General features: G+C 46.2%; 1 protein-coding gene across 1 annotated transcript in view; it reads right to left on the reverse strand.

Moving 5' to 3' along the window:
• The window catches only part of TERB1 (telomere repeat binding bouquet formation protein 1), a 49,941-nt gene that overhangs the window by 25,623 nt on the left and 3,671 nt on the right, over window positions 1–20,647 (reverse strand). The window contains exons 2-11 of the mRNA XM_040409281.1: window positions 15,118–15,169; window positions 14,449–14,562; window positions 9,806–9,934; window positions 9,588–9,719; window positions 7,133–7,193; window positions 6,937–7,046; window positions 6,681–6,803; window positions 5,086–5,238; window positions 3,296–3,427; window positions 2,858–2,983 (exon numbers count right to left, since the gene is read on the reverse strand). Coding sequence (XP_040265215.1) covers window positions 2,858–2,983; window positions 3,296–3,427; window positions 5,086–5,238; window positions 6,681–6,803; window positions 6,937–7,046; window positions 7,133–7,193; window positions 9,588–9,719; window positions 9,806–9,934; window positions 14,449–14,562; window positions 15,118–15,169 — 1,132 coding nt within the window. The remainder of the gene's footprint in view (window positions 1–2,857; window positions 2,984–3,295; window positions 3,428–5,085; window positions 5,239–6,680; window positions 6,804–6,936; window positions 7,047–7,132; window positions 7,194–9,587; window positions 9,720–9,805; window positions 9,935–14,448; window positions 14,563–15,117; window positions 15,170–20,647) is intronic.

Raw genomic sequence — 20,647 nt, forward strand, 5'->3', positions numbered from 1 at the left:
GATGTTGATGCCAGGAGAAACGGGACCTGCGGAGCAGGCGGGGGAGGGATGGAGCTGGAACCCATCGGCAGAGATCACTCAAGTATGATTACCACCACAGGTCCAGCCATGCTAGTGAGTCTGGAGGAAAGGTCCCTATGACATGACAAGTGAAAATAACGGACTTTGCAGATGGTAAACTGCTAGGATTTATCAGTTTTTGGGAGTTAAAAGGCATATTCCCATTTAAGCAGTTTGCTAGAATATGCCAGAGAGAGATTTAATTTGTAAATTTAAAGGGGGGTTCTCCCATCTGAACATCACTAGGATATGCCAGAAATGTCAGATAGATGCAGGACCCACCTCAGGGACCCACTCCTATCTCAAGAACAGGGCCTCTGAAGTGAAGGGAGAGCAGACACATACGCGCGGCCACCCTCCAATCACCAGAAAGGGAGGTCTGAAAAATAGTGGAGCTCTGGCTTGGCTATTTCGGGCAGTCCCAGTCCCGCGGTGGCCACGCATGCGCGGCTTGCTTTCCATTCACTTCTATGGGACCTCGCTCAGCTATTTTTGGAAGTCTCATAGCACTGAATGGAGAGCACGCTGTGCAGGCGGGATCTGCTCTCCTTCACTCCTGAGGCCCCCGGAGGTGGGTCCAGAGGTGGGTCCTGCATCTATCTGACATATCCTAGTGATAACCCCTTTAAATTTACAAATCACTGTTTATTCTATTTTGCTATCTAGTTGCTTACCAGAAACTTTTCCCATGGTGGACCATAGATAACCTAGTTGATAAATCTGACCCCCAAAATGTCAAAATGTTTTTTAAGGTAGTGTGTGCAACTTATTCCTCTCTCACGTATATATCCTCAGCCAGGATGAACATTCATGCGTAAGGAGGGGTTGGAATAGCCGTCGGCGGAATGACAGCTTCGCTGAGAGCTATCTGAAGTGTCTGGCTAGTTTAGGAGCAGGATCAGGCTGACATTGACACCACATTTGCAGTGCTTATTGGACACCTATTCGCCCAGTAGAAGCCGTAAGAGGTTCCTTTTGGCCCCTATAGGGCAGGTTTACTTTTCCAACTGTATGGAATACCATAGTCTGCTACGCTATTCCTTACATGCTTAAAAAAGTGCACTATAAAAGTGCTATACATCGGAGACACCTATCAAAGGTATATGTCTGGAAATCCTCACGCTGTAGACCTTCGATTTATACTGAAAATGCAGTATGAATAGACCCATAAACATCTCAGTGTATGATTTACAGTCGTGGCCAAAAGTTTTGAGAATTAGATAAATATTGGAAATTGGAAAAGTTGCTGCTTAAGTTTTTATAATAGCAATTTGCATATACTCCAGAATGTTATGAAGAGTGATCAGATGAATTGCATAGTCCTTCTTTGCCATGAAAATTAACTTAATCCCCCAAAAAACTTTCCACTGCATTTCATTGCTGTCATTAAAGGACCTGCTGAGATCATTTCAGTAATCGTCTTGTTAACTCAGGTGAGAATGTTGACGAGCACAAGGCTGGAGATCATTATGTCAGGCTGATTGGGTTAAAATGGCAGACCTGCGTGCAGCCATCATTGCGTTGCATAAAAATGGCTTCACAGGCAAGGATATTGTGGCTACTAAGATTGCACCTCAATCAACAATTTATAGGATCATCAAGAACTCCAAGGAAAGAGGTTCAATTCTTGTTAAGAAGGCTTCAGGGCGTCCAAGAAAGTCCAGCAAGCGCCAGGATCGTCTCCTAAAGAGGATTCAGCTGCGGGATCGGAGTGCCACCAGTGCAGAGCTTGCTCAGGAATGGCAGCAGGCAGGTGTGAGCGCATCTGCACGCACAGTGAGGCGAAGACTTTTGGAAGATGGCCTGGTGTCAAGAAGGGCAGCAAAGAAGCCACTTCTCTCCAAAAAAAACATCAGGGACAGATTGATCTTCTGCAGAAAGTATGGTGAATGGACTGCTGAGGACTGGGGCAAAGTCATATTCTCCGATGAAGCCTCTTTCCGATTGTTTGGGGCATCTGGAAAAAGGCTTGTCCGGAGAAGAAAAGGTGAGCGCTACCATCAGTCCTGTGTCATGCCAACAGTAAAGCATCCTGAGACCATTCATGTGTGGGGTTGCTTCTCATCCAAGGGAGTGGGCTCACTCACAATTTTTCCCCAAAACACAGCCATGAATAAAGAATGGGACCAAAACACCCTCCAACAGCAACTTCTTCCAACAATCCAACAACAGTTTGGTGAAGAACAATGCATTTTCCAGCACGATGGAGCACCGTGCCATAAGGCAAAAGTGATAACTAAGTGGCTCGGGGACCAAAACGTTGACATTTTGGGTCCATGGCCTGGAAACTCCCCAGATCTTAATCCCATTGAGAACTTGTGGTCAATCCTCAAGAGGCGGGTGGACAAACAAAAACCCACTAATTCTGACAAACTCCAAGAAGTGATTATGAAAGAATGGGTTGCTATTAGTCAGGAATTGGCCCAGAAGTTGATTGAGAGCATGCGCAGTCGAATTGCAGAGGTCCTGAAAAAGAATGGCCAACACTGCAAATACTGACTCTTTGCATAAATGTCATGTAATTGTCGATAAAAGCCTTTGAAACGTATGAAGTGCGTGTAATTATATTTCACTACATCACAGAAACAACTGAAACAAAGATCTAAAAGCAGTTTAGCAGCAAACTTTGTGAAAACTAATATTTGTGTCATTCTCAAAACTTTTGGCCACGACTGTAGATGAAAGTATACTTAAATTGGAGAGAAGGGGGACGTGGGTGGGAGGCACACAGCACATCACCGCTACTGTATGACCCCTGCTAAAAAATAAAAATTAGCAAACATTTTTGAGATCTTACTAATGCGTCTGCAGTTCTGAAGGACGAATGTCGCTGCTTTGTGTAATTCGTCATCCTGCGACTCCGCCAGCACCTGAATCATAAAGGGAAGTCCATTGCTTTTCAGCAGTTCATATTGATTCGCCCCTGTGGAATGAGACACTTGTTCAAAGCAGATCACATAATGCTTCTGAGCTCGTATTTGATTATTGCTCCACTGCTGTGTAAATGTGATTGTGCCCGAGCCGCCAACATGAATGTTTTCAGTAAGCAGGGCGCCATGCTGCTCAATAAAATATGAATGCAGCGGAAAAGATAAAACCCATCAAAGCATAGTTATTTCCCACCGAGTTCTCATAATATCCTCCGATATGATTTGTAAAGACTCCGTGGCATTAACTAGTGGGAAGTGGGAAATGCATATTAACTGCTGACTGAACACTATGGTAGAGCACGTACCGCAGTCCTCAGTGAGGTGGCCGACAGCAAGGACAATGCTGAACTTGTCTTCTGCTTCCAGTTGTCCACAGGTTAAAAGGCTCATCAGACTCGATATAACGTTGTGCTTGGCCAGGTGATGGATAGCTTTAGCTGGGAAACAAGTGCATCACAGAACAAGTGTTATTACATGGGCTCTGACATTACATTGTATCTCTGTTTTATATTGACCAAGTTCTTAAGGGGTTGGACCATCTGGGACATTGATGGCAAGTCGCTAGGATAAGCCATCAATGCCGGGTCCTAGATATGGGACCTCCGAAGTAAACAGAGCAGCAATGCATGCGCGCCACCATCAGTTCACCGCCATAGGAGTTTTGAAAAATAACAGAGTTCTGCCTCGGCTATTTCCAGCAGTCCCATAGCAGAGAATGGAGAGGTGGCCGGGCGTGCACAGTGTCCTCTCCTTTCAATCATGTTGGACTTGAGAAAATAGCCGAGCAAACAAACTTGGCCATTTTCAGAACTTCCATAGTAGTGAATGGAGAGCACAACACTCCTTCACTGCGGGGTTCTGTTCTCTAGAGAGGCGGGACCTGCACCTATCTGACATTGATGGCATAGTCTACCGATATGTCCCAGATGGGCCAACCCCTTTAAAGGCCAGGATCAGCCTTGCAGTCTTAAGGTTGTATTACACAGCCCGATGTGGCAGACGATTGTCGGGAGAGATGCATTCCCTCGTGGCAATCGCCTGCTTGCTGATGGAGGAGACTGCTGCCATTACATGCGGCGATCTCCTCCTCAGTAAAGGGAGGAGTGATCGTTACACCATCGTTCTTCCATATACCGACTCATTGTTTGATTAGACACCTAAATCTGCCGCCTACAAAACATTTTTTAACCTGTCAAAAGATTGCCCTAATGAACGAGCATTTGCTTCGGGCAATCAGCGGCAGTATCACACTGCTAGATGATCGCTAATGAGCCGTACTATGAATGCTTGTTAGTGACCATCTGCCAAAAAAAAAATTAAAATAATAAAAAATAAAAAAATCGTCAGGTGTAATACAGGCTTTAGACAGGCAGATGAACTGCCTAGCGACACTAGTTAGAGATAATCTGGCATTGTAATACTGCCACCGAGTACCCGATGAATGAGCAAACACTCCTCCATCTGGTAATTTAAATCTTTCAACAGGTTTAAAAATCATTGTTTGCCGGCGGCAGATCGTGCTGTGTAATCATGCTGGCATCATGATCAGTATGGGGACGAGAGATGGAGGAGATCGCTGCATGTAATAGCAGAGGTCTCCTCCACTAACAAGCAGGCGATTGCCGGGAAGGAACGCTTCCCTTCCCAACAACCTCCTGCTAATCTGCAGGTCTAATACGGCCTTAAGTAAACAGAAAGTCCGCTTAAATGAATTAGGGGAAATTGATTAAGAGACTTACACCGGCTTTCTGACTTCCATTTTCATGCATGCCCGGTTTGCACAAAAATGTGCAAATTGTTCAATTTTACCCAGCTCTTGACACTTTTACAAGAAGTGTGGGGCTTAGCAGGAGGTCTTAATACTCTTGCAGCATTCCCCTGCCTCAACAAGGTATGTGTCTATTATATTTTAGAATATGTGATGTCGATATTCATCCAGCATAATACCACCTTACTATAGAGAACTAATGTGACCTGGCACATGACCTACCAAAGGAGCGATCGGTAGATCACTGTGCGCACAGCAAAGAATTCTTCCGACAATCACCTTGTATTTTATTTTATTTTTAATAAATCTGCAGTTTTGTTCACTCACAGTTTTCTGCGATACAAGCATCCAAGGTCTTTGTAACCACTATAGCAAGTCTGGAATCCAAACTTGTTCCTTGTAAATCATTCACCAGGTGGGAGAGGACATCCGCCAATATATCGAGCCCGCCAATAGATGAAAAGTAGTCCTGGGCAAATCCTAATGAAACAGAAGGATTATGAATGGAAACAAAACTATTAAAGGCTATTTTTTATGATTCCGTACTACTCATTTTGGCATAAAAATTTTTTTTTCTTCAATTGATCCTTATTAAAATTTTTCAAAAGTTTTTCTTCTATAGTTTCAGTAGATATGCAGCCTAGCAGGGTCTCTATTGGTTCAATCTGTTGCTCTTAGGGTGGGTTCACATCTGCGTTCTGGATTTAGTTTTTCACACTTGCGGCAGGACGGATCCGACAGGCTGTTCACCATGTCGGATCCGTCCTGCGGCAATTTTGCCGTGCCGCCGGACCGCCGCTCCTTCCCCATTGACTATAATGGGGACGGGGGCGGAGCTCCGGCGGTGCACGGCGAAAGGCCGCCGGACTAAAATTACTGCATGTCAGGCTTTTTAGTCCGGCGGCTTTCGCCGTGCTGCGCCGGAGCTGCGCCCCCGTCCCCATTATAGTCAATGGGGAAGGAGCGGCGGTCCGGCGGCACGGCAAAATAGCCGCAGGACGGATCCGACATGGTGAACAGCCTGTCGGATCCGTCCTGCCGCAAGTGTGAAAGTACCCTAAGACAGAATGATGGATCCGTTATGCTGCCCATAGACTTCTATTATGACGGAATGTAAAACGGAAGCCTTTAAAAAGGCATTTAGTTTTGCTTTCCGTCTTAATAGAAGTCTATGGGGAAGCATAACAGATCAGTCTGGTTTCCATTATGCAGAACGGAGAAAAAAGTCCGGCCGACAGGACTTTGTTTTCCGTCTTGCATAACGGGACCCAGACGGATCTGTTATGATTCCCCATAGACTTCTATTAAGACGGAAAGCAAAACGGAATGCCTCTAAAGGCTTCCATTTTGACTTTCATCTTATGGATTCCATTATTTTCCGTTATAACCATTTTATAACGGAAAGCCATAACGCAGATGTGAACCCACCCTTACCTGTACTTTCCTAAGGGTGGTATTACACTGCCCGATCTATAGCCAATGCGAGCGCCAATGGATGAGAACACAGTCTGGTGCAAACTGAATGCGGTACGATTCATTCCTCCCCGATTCTGGTCAATTCATTATTGGCAGCACATCCTTGATACCAGGGATATGTGCTTCCAATAAGGGCATCCTTCATCCTGCCATTCAGCCAGCGAACGAGCGTTTGCTCATTCATCAGCTGATCTACTGCTTGATTATACGAGGCAAATATTGGGAATGAGTGTTCCTATGAATGCGCATTCCTGATTATAGTGCAGCCTAATAGGGTCATTACAGCCCATAAATACTCAGTATAGCCAAATCAGTTTGATAAATTAGCTTAAATAAGCGTTGATGAGCTGTCATGAGCTTGGGGACAAGAGCTACAGATCGAGCCGTCAGAGCAGGTTTATTACTCTGTGACACAAAGTGGCACTGACTAGCCGTCACGGACTTACGACTATTGGCGACTGTGAGGCCAATCAGGGAACAGACAGGACGAGCCATCTCATGTCGGAGAGACTCCTGGAGCCTTTCAATCGCCTGTGGAAATGCAGAACTGCAAAGTTTCTGGTTCTCTTCTGAAAGGGAAACATAATATTATTAAACTGAAATGCAAAAATGGCAACAATCGGCGCCATCGCCCTTCATGGATGAATAAACCCTATTCATTCACCTGTCGGGAAAATGAAGGCGAATATAAAGAGATCTTACCATGCTGTGGATTATTGACACAGGCACACAGTGCGCTGCAGACAGACGACCAGAGCTGGTATTGGGGATTTCTGTTTCCATCGGTCAGAATGTTGCATGTCGACAGTTTGCTGCAAAGTATCAAAAAGAAAGATACAACTAAATATTTCTGCATGCAGATTTCACCAGGCGTCAAAAAAGCATTTCCATTATTTACCTAAATAAACGGAGAAGTATATCAATGCATCCGGATTCTCTAGAAAGGCTCTGACCGGCCTCTGAAAGAAAAGACCAGAACATTTAAGGGGTTTTGGATGGATAGATCTGGATAGATCATCAGCATCTGATCGGCGGGGGTCCGACACTCGGGACCCCCGCCGATCAGCTGTTTGAGAAGGCAGCGGCGCTCCAGCAGCGCCGCGGCCTTCTCGCTATTTACCGCATTCACGAATAGTATCACCGGCCTGGGGCTAAGCTCCAGTCAAGTGAACAGAGCTTAGCCCCGCCCAGGCCAGTTGATACAAGTCGTGACGTCACTGGGTCGGCGGTAAACAGTGAGAAGGCCGCTACCTTCTCAAACAGCTGATCCGCGCGGGTCCCCGATGTCGGACCCCTGCCGATCAGAAGCTGATGATCTATCAAGAGGATAGATCATCAGTTTAAACAAAGTGCAGATCCCCTTTAAAACACAATGGACCAAATGTATCTACAGTACAAAATGGAATCCAGCATCGGATTGTTAGGGCTTGTGCACAGAGCCGTCACAAGGGGCCCACAGACCTCTATAGGGCTCTACTGTACCTCTGCTTTTATATGGAGGCATATGGAGTTATTTGTTTCCTGTTGGATTTGGCATGAAAAATATCATTCCCATTAGATGCCGTATTAAGACGTTTTTTTTCTCCTTAAGGCTACATGCACACGAACGTATTTGGTTTCAGTTTCCGTTCTTTTTACGGATTGGATAAGGACCCATTCGTTTCAATGGGTCCGCAAAAAATGTCCGTTCCATAGCCCCGCAAAAAATATAGAGCATGTCCTATGCTAGTCCGTTTTGTGGACAAGGATAGGCATGGTTACAATGGATCCGCAAAAAAAAACAAAAAAAAAAAAAAACACGGGTGCAATACCGATGTCAAAAGAACGTATTTTTTGCTGATCAGTGTCTTGCGGACCGCAAAACACATATGGTCGTGTGAATGTAGCCTTAGGCTGGGTTCACATCACGTATACGTTAAAGTATATGTTAAATGGATGCCTCAGACTGATGCCATATAGTGACATACGTTCACCATAGAGTTTCATTGTAAAGAAATTCATAAAAATGACCATTGTAAAAAAAAAAAACGATATATTTTTTTTTAATGCACTGTGCAGGATACAAGAACGTGGTGTGCTGTGTTTTTGTATCCTTTTTTTATTTTTATTTTCTAACGCGTACGTCAAACGTGATGTGAACCCACCCACTTTACTTCTAGTGGAGAATACCTCCATGCTGAGAGTTGTGATAGACGGTACTTTGAAGCAGGATTTTTGAGTTAAAACCTGGCAGGACGTCCAGTAGACCGTAAGATTCCTGATTACCCCACCCACACAGAATGATTGACAGCTTTCCCTGTCTCAGCGTGTCTATAGACAAGGCTGTCAATCACGGTGTTTGGGCAGGGTAAGCGTGACTCTCACATTCTCTCCTAGGAGTCCTGTCGGGCTTACTCCTCTTTTTACACAGAATTCCTGCTCCCATTTATATAAATCTATATAGATCAGCGTATCTCCCACTATACTGCTCTCAGGGGCTGCGGCAGAAATCACACTGCTGGATTTTTTTGCGATTCGCCTGTCGGGGTCGCGGCAAACATGCATGTCGCACTGCGACTGCATTCATTTCTTTGGGATAACTGCTACACTGCGATGCCCGTGCAATCCATGGCCGCAACAGTGCGGTGCAGCTGTACCCAGAGATCCCCTATTCCAATACCAGAGATCCATAGGTGTTCCTTGCGTCCTGTGATTTCCGTGGGTGACGTTTTTTTTTTTCAAATTTGTGGTTCTGCACCACAGAAGCGTGTGTATACCCGAAATGGGATGCATTATTTACCTCCATATTCAGGATTGGATGAGGTGATCTTTGGACCAGAGAAGCTGTGCATCCCTGATCTATGTAAAGAAGGTACGGGGCATATTGGATGACGGACAGTTCTATCGTTATCAGACTATATAAGAAGAACTTGTCCTACAAAATATATACATTTTTCAAACCAGCACGTGGATCTGAGCAATTAAACATTTTGTATCACTAATAATGTAATTCAATAAAATCTATATAGCACCACCTGCTGTTTGTTCTTTCCTTATTTCTCCGTCCACCTCAGTAACATAGCTGAGGTGGTCGCACATGCTCAGTTTTATCCTTTACTGGCCACCAGTCATATCTACTGTTAGAAGCTATGGGAGGCACAGGGAGAGCTGCATCAGAAAGGAAACGCCCCCTGAAATGCCAGCTTGAAGAAAATCTAGCAGAGCAATGAATGGGGCGATCTCTGGATCCATGTGCGGTACGGGGCTGGTTCTAGCTTTGTTTGACAGCGTTTGTCATGTCCTATAGGATGTCCGATTTTCATTTTCTTTACAGTAATGATGGTATAACTCCTTTAAGTTGCATAGGAACTCACTGTTATTCGAAACTACGATGAGGAATATGAAAACGCACATCCGTTTTAGGTTTACAGAAGATTGCTCATCCGATAAGATGGCGTGGATATCTTCAAAGAGAGCCGGTGTGCCTAAGGCCTGCTGACAATACACTGAAATGGAAACCAATAAAGCCAATTATTTTGTAATATTTTACCAGGTACACGTCAGAAATTGTAAGGAAAAATCACATCTTTACCGCTGTTCTCTGCCAGAATTGCTAGTGTATATAAGCAGGTTTCTTTTAACATTGAGTGAGAGCTGGATTTTGCTAGGTTGTTGAGAAACATTAAGCCACCGATTTCTCTGAAGTAGTCGCATGCATCATCTGTAAAAAAAATAAAAAAAAATAAAATAATAATTAAAAATAAGAAATATATATTTATTTATTTATTAATATAAAAATGTAAACCAAGACATATATAAATGTAAATGATTGCTCCTTGTATATAATTATTATTATTTATTATTATAGCGCCATTCATCCCATAGCGCTGTACATATGATAAGCAGTGCACATACATAATACAGACAATTGCACTAAGCATGACGAGTTACAGACTGGTACAGAAGGAGAGAGGACCCTGCCCGTGAGGGCTTACAATCTACATGAATGTGAGATATATACATACATACATACATACATATATATATACACACTGCTCAAAAAAATAAAGGGAACACTTAAACAACACAATGTAACTCCAAGTCAATCACACTTCTTTGAAATCAAACTGTCCACTTAGGAAGCAACACTAAGTGACAATCAATTTCACATGCTGTTGTGCAAATGGGATAGACAACAGGTGGAAATTATAGGCAATTAGCAAGACACCCCCAATAAAGGAGTGGTTCTGCAGGTGGTAACTACAGACCACTTCTCAGTTCCTATGCTTCCTGGCTGATGTTTTGGTCACTTTTGAATGCTGGCGGTGCTTTCACTCTAGTGGTAGCATGAGACGGAGTCTACAACCCACACAAGTGGCTCAGGTAGTGCAGCTTATCCAGGATAGCACATCAATGCGAGCTGTGGCAAGAAGGTTTGCTGTGTCGGTCAGCGTAGTGTCCAGAGCATAGAGGCGCTACCAGGAGACAGGCCAGTACATCGGGAGACGTGGAGGAGGCCGTGGGAGGGCAACAACCCAGCAGCAGGGCCGCTACCTCCGCCTTTTTGCAAGGAGGAACAGGAGAAGCATTGCCAGAGCCCTGCAAAATGACCTCCAGCAGGCCACAAATGTGCATGTGTCTGCTCAAACGGTCAGAAACAGACTCCATGAGGGTGATATGAGGGCCCGACGTCCACAGGTGGGGGTTGTGCTTACAGCCCAACACCGTGCATGACGTTTGGCATTTGCCAGAGAACACCAAGATTGGCAAATTCGCCACTGGCGCCCTGTGCTCTTCACAGATGAAAGCAGGTTCACACTGAGCACATGTGACAGATGTGACAGAGTCTGGAGACGCCGTGGAGAACGTTCTGCTGCCTGCAACATCCTCCAGCATGACCGGTTTGGCATTGGGTCAGTAATGGTGTGAGGTGGCTTTTTCTTTGGAGGGCCGCACAGCCCTCCATGTGCTCGCCAGAGGTAGCCTGACTGCCATTAGGTACCGAGATGAGATCCTCAGACCCCTTGTGAGACCATATGCTGGTGCGGTTGGCCCTGGGTTCCTCCTAATGCAAGACAATGCTAGACCTCATGTGGCTGGAGTGTGTCAGCAGTTCCTGCAAGACGTAGGCATTGATGCTATGGACTGGCCCGCCCATTCCCCAGACCTGAATCCAATTGAGCACATCTGGGACATCATGTCTCGCTCTATCCACCAACGTCACGTTGCACCACAGACTGTCCAGGAGTTGGCAGATGCTTTAGTCCAGGTCTGGGAGGATATCCCTCAGGAGACCGTCCGCCACCTCATCAGGAGCATGCACAGGCATTGTAGGGAGGTCATACAGGCACGTGGAGGCCACACACACTACTGAGCCTCATTTTGACTTGTTTTAAGGACATTACATCAAAGTTGGATCAGCCTGTAGTGTGTTTTTCCACTTTAATTTTGAGTGGGACTCCAAATCCAGACCTCCATGGGTTGAAAATTTTGATTTACATTTTTTAATTTTTGTGTGATCTTGTTGTCAGCACATTCAACTATATAAAGAACAAAGTATTTCAGAAAAATATTAAATTAATTCAGATCTAGGATGTGTTATTTTTGTGTTCCCTTTATTTTTTTGAGCAGTGTATATATATTTATATTTTTTTTTTACATATACTGTGGGACTTCTGCAGATAAAACTGATTGTTTCCCAATGGCGCACCCCTCCCTAATCATTTGAACTTGATTGGTGACCACTGGGTAAATGCATGTTTCCCCAGCACTGCCTCTACAGCAAAAAAAATACTAAAACTGCAGCACTGCACAATGCCCATTGAAGTCAACAGATGGGGTCAAAGGCAACATCTCCATGTGGCCGGTTGTGGCGCAGGGGAGTTGTAGTATAGGACAGGTGGCATTGGCAGCAACAGTCAACTTTACTGATGAACTTGCAAAATTAAATAGGTTGTCCAGACGTTTTTGAGTGATGGTCTATTATCAGGACAGGCCATGACTAGCTAATCGGAAGGGTCCGGCACCCCACGATCAGCTGTTCAGTGTAGCTGGAATTTGGCGCCAGAGCTACAGAGCACCATCGACATTGTAGCGGAGGATGCTCGTTACTACAGCGCTGCTATCATTGATGTCAGTGCGAGCAGCGACGAGCGCTCTCCACTACAATGTTGACAGCGCTCTGTAGCTCTGCCGCTGACTTCCAGCAACAGAGCTACCTGGGGTTACGGGGTGCCAGACCCAAACCAATCAACATTGTAGCGAAGGACGCTTGCTACTACAGCGTTGCTCTCATTGATGTCAGTGGGAGCAGCGCAGCAGCGACGAGCCCTCTCCACTACAATGTTGACAGCGCTCTGTAGCTCTGCCGCTGACTTCCAGGAACAGAGCTACCTGGGGTTACGGGCGCCAGACCCAAACCAATCAACATTGTAGCGGAGGACGCTTGCTACTACAGCGTTGCTCTCATTGATGTCAGTGGGAGCAGCGCAGCAGCGACGAGCCCTCTCCACTACAATGTTGACAGCGCTCTGTAGCTCTGCCGCTGACTTCCAGGAACAGAGCTACCTGGGGTTACGGGGTGCCAGACCCAAACCAATCAACATTGTAGCGGAGGACGCTTGCTACTACAGCGTTGCTCTCATTGATGTCAGTGGGAGCAGCGACGAGCTCTCTCCACTACAATGTTGCGGGGTGCCAGACCCCCAGCTAGTGATGGCCTATCCTAAGGATAAGGCTAGATAACCCATTTAATAAAGTGGCCTTCTTGTTTAGCAGCTGTCCGGCCAATTTAGGAGCAGAACAATCGCCTCTTGCAGAGTCACACAGTTCTTGACTGTTAGGCCTCATGCACACGACGGTTGTTGTGTTCCGTTCCGCAAAATGGGGTTCCGTTGTTCCGTGATACGTTTCCGTTTTTGTTTCAGTGTGTCTTCCTTTATTTTTGGAGGACCACCAGACATGAAGTAAAAAAAAGTCTAAGTCAAGTTTGCCATGCAAATGATAGGAAAAATACGGATGCGCGGACGCGGATGACAATCTTGTCTGCCTCCACGGTTTTTCCACGGTCCCATTGACTTGAGTGGGTCAGCGAACCGTTTTCCGTGAAAAAAATAGGACAGGTTATATTTTTTTGACGGACTGGAACCACGGATCACGGACGCAGATGACAAACGGTGCATTAGCCGAGTTTTCAACGGACCCATTGAAAGTCAATGGGTCCGCAGAAAATCATGAAAAAACGGAACAACGGACACGGAATAAAACAACGGTCGTGTGCATGAGGCCTTATACAGTCCAACTTACAGGACGGCAGTGGTGGTTCCCACATGATTTACAGGGGCACAATGTGTAATTCTTTCCTGTTTCAGGGGCTGAATGGAGGCTAGGCGTTTTAAGAGTCTCCCAAAAAGCTGCTTATAGGCTAGGCCCTCACCAATACGTCCTCCTCCTGCATCAGATCCTGTGTGGCTACATCAGCTGAGTAGACTGCGCGCCGATTACACAAGTCGTCAACACCCTCATGGCATCCTGCGACCTTTGTGGAGCCTGGCTTGTCACATAGGGGTGAAGTAATTACATGGGCATATGCCAGGCAAGACCTAAGCACCAAGGACAACCCCTGCCCTTGTGAGAAGAGTGGTGTCTCCACACCTGTGCAATCCCACACTACAGAGGGCCACTGACATTAACTTTAGTGGCGTCTTGAACCGTTGTTTGGCTCTGGACCTCTAAGGCTACTTTCACACTTGCGGCAGAGTGACCCTGCAAGCAGTTTCCGTCGCCGGCAATCTGCATGCAAACGGACAGCATAGACAATGCATTGCAAGAACGGATCCGTCTCGCTGTTTGTCATATGGACAAACGGATCTGTTTCTATTTTTTTTTTCACATTTTTACCGATCTGCGCATGCGCAGACCGGACGGACAGATCTGGCATTGCTGTATTTTTAATGCCGGGGATGAAACTGATCAGTTCTTTTCCGGTATTGAGCCCCTAGGACGGAACTCAGTGCCGGAAAAGAAAAACGCAAGTGTGAAAGAACCCTAATAAGAAAGAAGCATAACAAATTCACATGAGGCACGTCATCAAATACCCAGGGGGTCTCCGCCACACCCTGCAAGCTCACTGTTTCCAGTAGAGAATGGCTGAAGTCACGGAGACGGTTATCTCTAAGCTTACAGCATCACGAGACCGTGCAATGTACATGGTAGTCACGTATACAAGTTTCTTACTGTTATCCTGGCAAATGGAGCGAACAGCCGCCAAGGTCTCCTTCTGGGAGTCAGGATTGTCCATTTGAAACTTCAGACATTCTAGTAACAGGTTGAGATCAGTCTTCATTTCTGCTAAAAAAATAAAAAATAAATTGGAAGTAATTTATTAATTAATATTCTTCCTCACGTAATCTCTTTTCCTCCCATCGGTAGGTGTCCGACTATATACACAAATATGGCGGGTATTTCAGGCAGCGATATTTCCACTTTCCGCAGTATAATACATAATACAAAAAGGGTTTTCTGGGAGTAGGATAATGATCATCGGGATAGGTCACCAATACCTAATCAGTGGGGGTTCGACTCCTGGCACCCCTGCCGATCAGCTGTTTGTAGGGGCCGCGGCGTTCCGGTGAGCGAAGCAGCCAGTTCTTAGGCCAGCCATGTCAGTCACCCGTCACATGTGCAGCTCAGCCCCATTCAAGTGAATGGGGCTGAGGGTGAGCTGCGGTACCAAGCACAACCACAATACAATGTACGGCGCTGTGCTTGGGGAGCCGCAGCCTCTTCAAACAGCTGAGCGGTGCAGTGCCATGTGTCGGAACCACACCGATCGCCTATCCTGAGGCTATCTTACTCCAGGAAAACCCCTTTAATACAAGAACTTTGTGAGAATAGGCGTCTTACCAAAACAGGTTACTTTCCTTCCAGACTGTGAGGTTTCTGTAGGATCCATGTTCTAGAGCAAGAAGACACAAGGAGAAATCAAGGTATAGCACAACATACTTGCCAACGGCCAAATATCCTGCAAGCCGGGTTTTGAAAGGTGTCGTCTATGGGGGATGGATGATACCTTTATGCAAGTCCTGCCCCAAAGTGGGTGTTTTGTTGGGGGGGTGGGGGTGTTCCTGGTCGGTTTACATACGGTATACACCAGGGTTGCTCACCCTGCGGCCCTCCAGCTGTTTCAAAACTACAACTCCTAGCATGCTCTAATAGCTATAGGCTGCCCAGGCATGTTGGGAGTTGTAGTTTTGCAACAGCTGGAGGGCCGCAGGTTGGGCATCCCTGGTATACACCAATCTCCGGCATTCCAGCTGTTAGAAAACTATAACTTCCAGCATGCACAATTAAGAAGTGCCTGTATCAGAACAAGTGCCCCGCACTGTTGTGTGCTAGGGCTCCGGCACTATGATGGCCGTACGCGGCCGAAGAGACGCCGAATCCATCTAGCAGAAGCCATAACACCGACGTGTATGAGGGTATGCTTGCTTCCACATACATTGAACGTGAATCACACGGTGTATTGTATCCTGGATGAGTGATGCTACAATCAAACCGTTCCAGACATGGCGGTGTGGTGTGTGCGAGCGCCGTCTATTGACAGCCGGACGACTCTAGTGGGGAGCACTGGTTGTAATCATAGACCAGACATTGATTGCCCAGTACAGTCAGTGTGGCTGACATAACGCAGCCCCATCCGGCCAGTAACCAGCTGACACAATCTCAGCGGTTCACTCGCGGCACGCCTGTGTCCGTAGATTGGACCGCGTCCTGTTGTCCTGCCTGCAGTCCATTAGGAGCGCCTTGCCAGCAAGCCGGGAATCTATTATTCCTCAGTCCCTTTCTGCGCTCTTCAAGTCTGGTTGCCTGATGGTCACAGATTGGGACATATAGGTCTTTGCCCTCTTTTTAAACAGACTACAATAAAGTTTTTCTTTTTTTCTTTTAACACGTTCATCAGGCTGTGATAATATAAGTATTTAAGAACGTTCACCAGTGTATTGGAATAGTGCGAGACAGCAGTTCTCAGAACTCCCATAGCAGTGACCGAAGCATGCTGGGAGTTGTAGTACCAGAGATTTCTGACCCCTAGTATAGACACTGTAATAATGTATAGTACTATAATACTAAGGGTCTGTTCACAGGGAGTCTGCATTGTATGTTAAAAGGCGCCATAGGTCCCCATTACACAGATGTCAGCAGTCAGTGCCATGTCATAAGGAGACATCCACAAAAAATATGTACACCACGTATGTACACCACGTATGTATACTTATGGAATAAACATGCTGGCTGAGGCGGCTACATAGCAATGTCCGACCTCAGACCAGTATACCACGTCTACACTGCTGTATACCACGTCTACACTGCTGTATACCACGTCTACACTGCTGTATACCACGTCTACACTGCTGTATACCACGTCTACACTGCTGTATACCACGTCTACACTGCTGTATACCACGTCTACACTGCTGTATACCACGTCTACACTGCTGTATACCACGTCTACACTGCTGTATACCACGTCTACACTGCTGTATACCACGTCTACACTGCTGTATACCACGTCTACACTGCTGTATACCACGTCTACACTGCTGTATACCAGCTGCTACGTACCAGGTTTACACTGCTGTATTCCAATCTCAAAATGCCACATACCTGCTGTATGCCAGTCGTACCCACCTATATACTATCCTCAGGCTTCTATATACCAGATTAATCTTGCTGTATACCAGTCTGGCAGTCCAAAATATAGGTGTGTGATTGGTATACAGCTGGTATACAGGAGTGCACACATGGTATACAGCAGTACAGAGCTGGTATATAGGAGTGCACACATGGTATACAGCAGTGTAGAGCTGGTATATAGGAGTGCACACATGGTATACAGCAGTGTAGAGCTGGTATACAGGAGTGCACACATGGTATACAGCAGTACAGAGCTGGTATACAGGAGTGCACACATGGTATACAGCAGTACAGAGCTGGTATATAGGAGTGTACACATGGTATACAGCAGTACAGAGCTGGTATACAGGAGTGCACACATGGTATACAGCAGTACAGAGCTGGTATACAGGAGTGCACACATGGTATACAGCAGTACAGAGCTGGTATACAGGAGTGCACACATGGTATACAGCAGTACAGAGCTGGTATACAGGAGTGCACACATGGTATACAGCAGTACAGAGCTGGTATACAGGAGTGCACACATGGTATACAGCAGTACAGAGCTGGTATACAGGAGTGCACACATGGTATACAGCAGTACAGAGCTGGTATATAGGAGTGCACACATGGTATACAGCAGTACAGAGCTGGTATACAGGAGTGCACACATGGTATACAGCAGTACAGAGCTGGTATACAGGAGTGCACACATGGTATACAGCAGTACAGAGCTGGTATACAGGAGTGCACACATGGTATACAGCAGTACAGAGCTGGTATACAGGAGTGCACACATGGTATACAGCAGTACAGAGCTGGTATACAGGAGTGCACACATGGTATACAGCAGTACAGAGCTGGTATATAGGAGTGCACACATGGTATACAGCAGTACAGAGCTGGTATACAGGAGTGCACACATGGTATACAGCAGTACAGAGCTGGTATATAGGAGTGCACACATGGTATACAGCAGTGTAGAGCTGGTATATAGGAGTGCACACATGGTATACAGCAGTGTAGAGCTGGTATATAGGAGTGCACACATGGTATACAGCAGTGTAGAGCTGGTATATAGGAGTGCACACATGGTATACAGCAGTACAGAGCTGGTATACAGGAGTGCACACATGGTATACAGCAGTACAGAGCTGGTATATAGGAGTGCACACATGGTATACAGCAGTACAGAGCTGGTATACAGGAGTGCACACATGGTATACAGCAGTACAGAGCTGGTATATAGGAGTGCACACATGGTATACAGCAGTACAGAGCTGGTATACAGGAGTGCACACATGGTATACAGCAGTACAGAGCTGGTATACAGGAGTGCACACATGGTATACAGCAGTACAGAGCTGGTATATAGGAGTGTACACATGGTATACAGCAGTGTAGAGCTGGTATATAGGAGTGCACACATGGTAAACAGCAGTACAGAGCTGGTATACAGGAGTGCACACATGGTATACAGCAGTACAGAGCTGGTATATAGGAGTGTACACATGGTATACAGCAGTACAGAGCTGGTATACAGGAGTGCACACATGGTATACAGCAGTACAGAGCTGGTATATAGGAGTGTACACATGGTATACAGCAGTACATAGCTGGTATATAGGAGTGCACACATGGTATACAGCAGTACATAGCTGGTATATAGGAGTGTACACATAGTATACAGCATTAGGCCTCATGCACACAACCGCTGTTCTTGTCCGCATCCGAGCTGCAGTTTTTGCGGCTTGGGTGCGGGCCCATTCACTTCAATGGGGCCACAAAAGATGCGGACAGCACTCCGTGTGCAGTCCGCATCCTTTGCTCTGTTCCGTGACCCCGGAAAAAAATATAACCTGTCCTATTCTTGTCCGTTTTGCAAACAAGAACAGGCATTTCTACAATGGGCCGCCCGTTCTGTAAATTGCGGAAGGCACACGGGCGGCTTCCGTGGTTTGCGGACTGCAAAAAACGGAACGGTCGTGTGCATGTAGCCTTACAGAGCTGGTATACAGGAGTGCACACATGGTATACAGCAGTACAGAGCTGGTATACAGGAGTGCACACATGGTATACAGCAGTACAGAGCTGGTATACAGGAGTGCACACATGGTATACAGCAGTACAGAGCTGGTATATAGCAGTGCACACATGGTATACAGCAGTACAGAGCTGGTATATAGCAGTGCACACATGGTATACAGCAGTACAGAGCTGGTATACAGGAGTGCACACATGGTATACAGGAGTACAGAGCTGGTATACAGGAGTGCACACATGGTATACAGCAGTACAGAGCTGGTATATAGGAGTGCACACATGGTATACAGCAGTGTAGAGCTGGTATATAGGAGTGCACACATGGTATACAGCAGTACAGAGCTGGTATACAGGAGTGTACACATGGTATACAGCAGTGTAGAGCTGGTATATAGCAGTGCACACATGGTATACAGCAGTACAGAGCTGGTATACAGGAGTGCACACATGGTATACAGCAGTGTAGAGCTGGTATATAGGAGTGTACACATGGTATACAGCAGTGTAGAGCTGGTATATAGCAGTGCACACATGGTATACAGCAGTGTAGAGCTGGTATATAGCAGTGCACACATGGTATACAGCAGTGTAGAGCTGGTATATAGCAGTGCACACATGGTATACAGCAGTACAGAGCTGGTATATAGGAGTGCACACATGGTATACAGCAGTACAGAGCTGGTATATAGGAGTGCACACATGGCATACAGCAGTACAGAGCTGGTATACAGGAGTGCACACATGGTATACAGCAGTACAGAGCTGGTATACAGGAGTGTACACATGGTATACAGCAGTGTAGAGCTGGTATATAGGAGTGCACACATGGTAAACAGCAGTACAGAGCTGGTATACAGGAGTGCACACATGGTATACAGCAGTACAGAGCTGGTATATAGGAGTGCACACATGGTATACAGCAGTACAGAGCTGGTATACAGGAGTGCACACATGGTATACAGCAGTGTAGAGCTGGTATATAGGAGTGTACACATGGTATACAGCAGTACATAGCTGGTATATAGGAGTGCACACATGGTATACAGCAGTACAGAGCTGGTATATAGGAGTGCACACATGGTATACAGCAGTACAGAGCTGGTATATAGGAGTGCACACATGGTATACAGCAGTACAGAGCTGGTATACAGGAGTGCACACATGGTATACAGCAGTACAGAGCTGGTATATAGGAGTGCACACATGGTATACAGCAGTACAGAGCTGGTATACAGGAGTGCACACATGGTATACAGCAGTGTAGAGCTGGTATATAGGAGTGTACACATGGTATACAGCAGTACATAGCTGGTATATAGGAGTGCACACATGGTATACAGCAGTACATAGCTGGTATATAGGAGTGTACACATAGTATACAGCATTAGGCCTCATGCACACAACCGCTGTTCTTGTCCGCATCCGAGCTGCAGTTTTTGCGGCTTGGGTGCGGGCCCATTCACTTCAATGGGGCCACAAAAGATGCGGACAGCACTCCGTGTGCAGTCCGCATCCTTTGCTCTGTTCCGTGACCCCGGAAAAAAATATAACCTGTCCTATTCTTGTCCGTTTTGCAAACAAGAACAGGCATTTCTACAATGGGCCGCCCGTTCTGTAAATTGCGGAAGGCACACGGGCGTCTTCCGTGGTTTGCGGACTGCAAAAAACGGAACGGTCGTGTGCATGTAGCCTTACAGAGCTGGTATACAGGAGT

This window comes from Bufo bufo, chromosome 10 (assembly GCF_905171765.1).
Source record: "Bufo bufo chromosome 10, aBufBuf1.1, whole genome shotgun sequence".
Classification (NCBI taxonomy): Eukaryota; Metazoa; Chordata; class Amphibia; order Anura; family Bufonidae; genus Bufo; species Bufo bufo.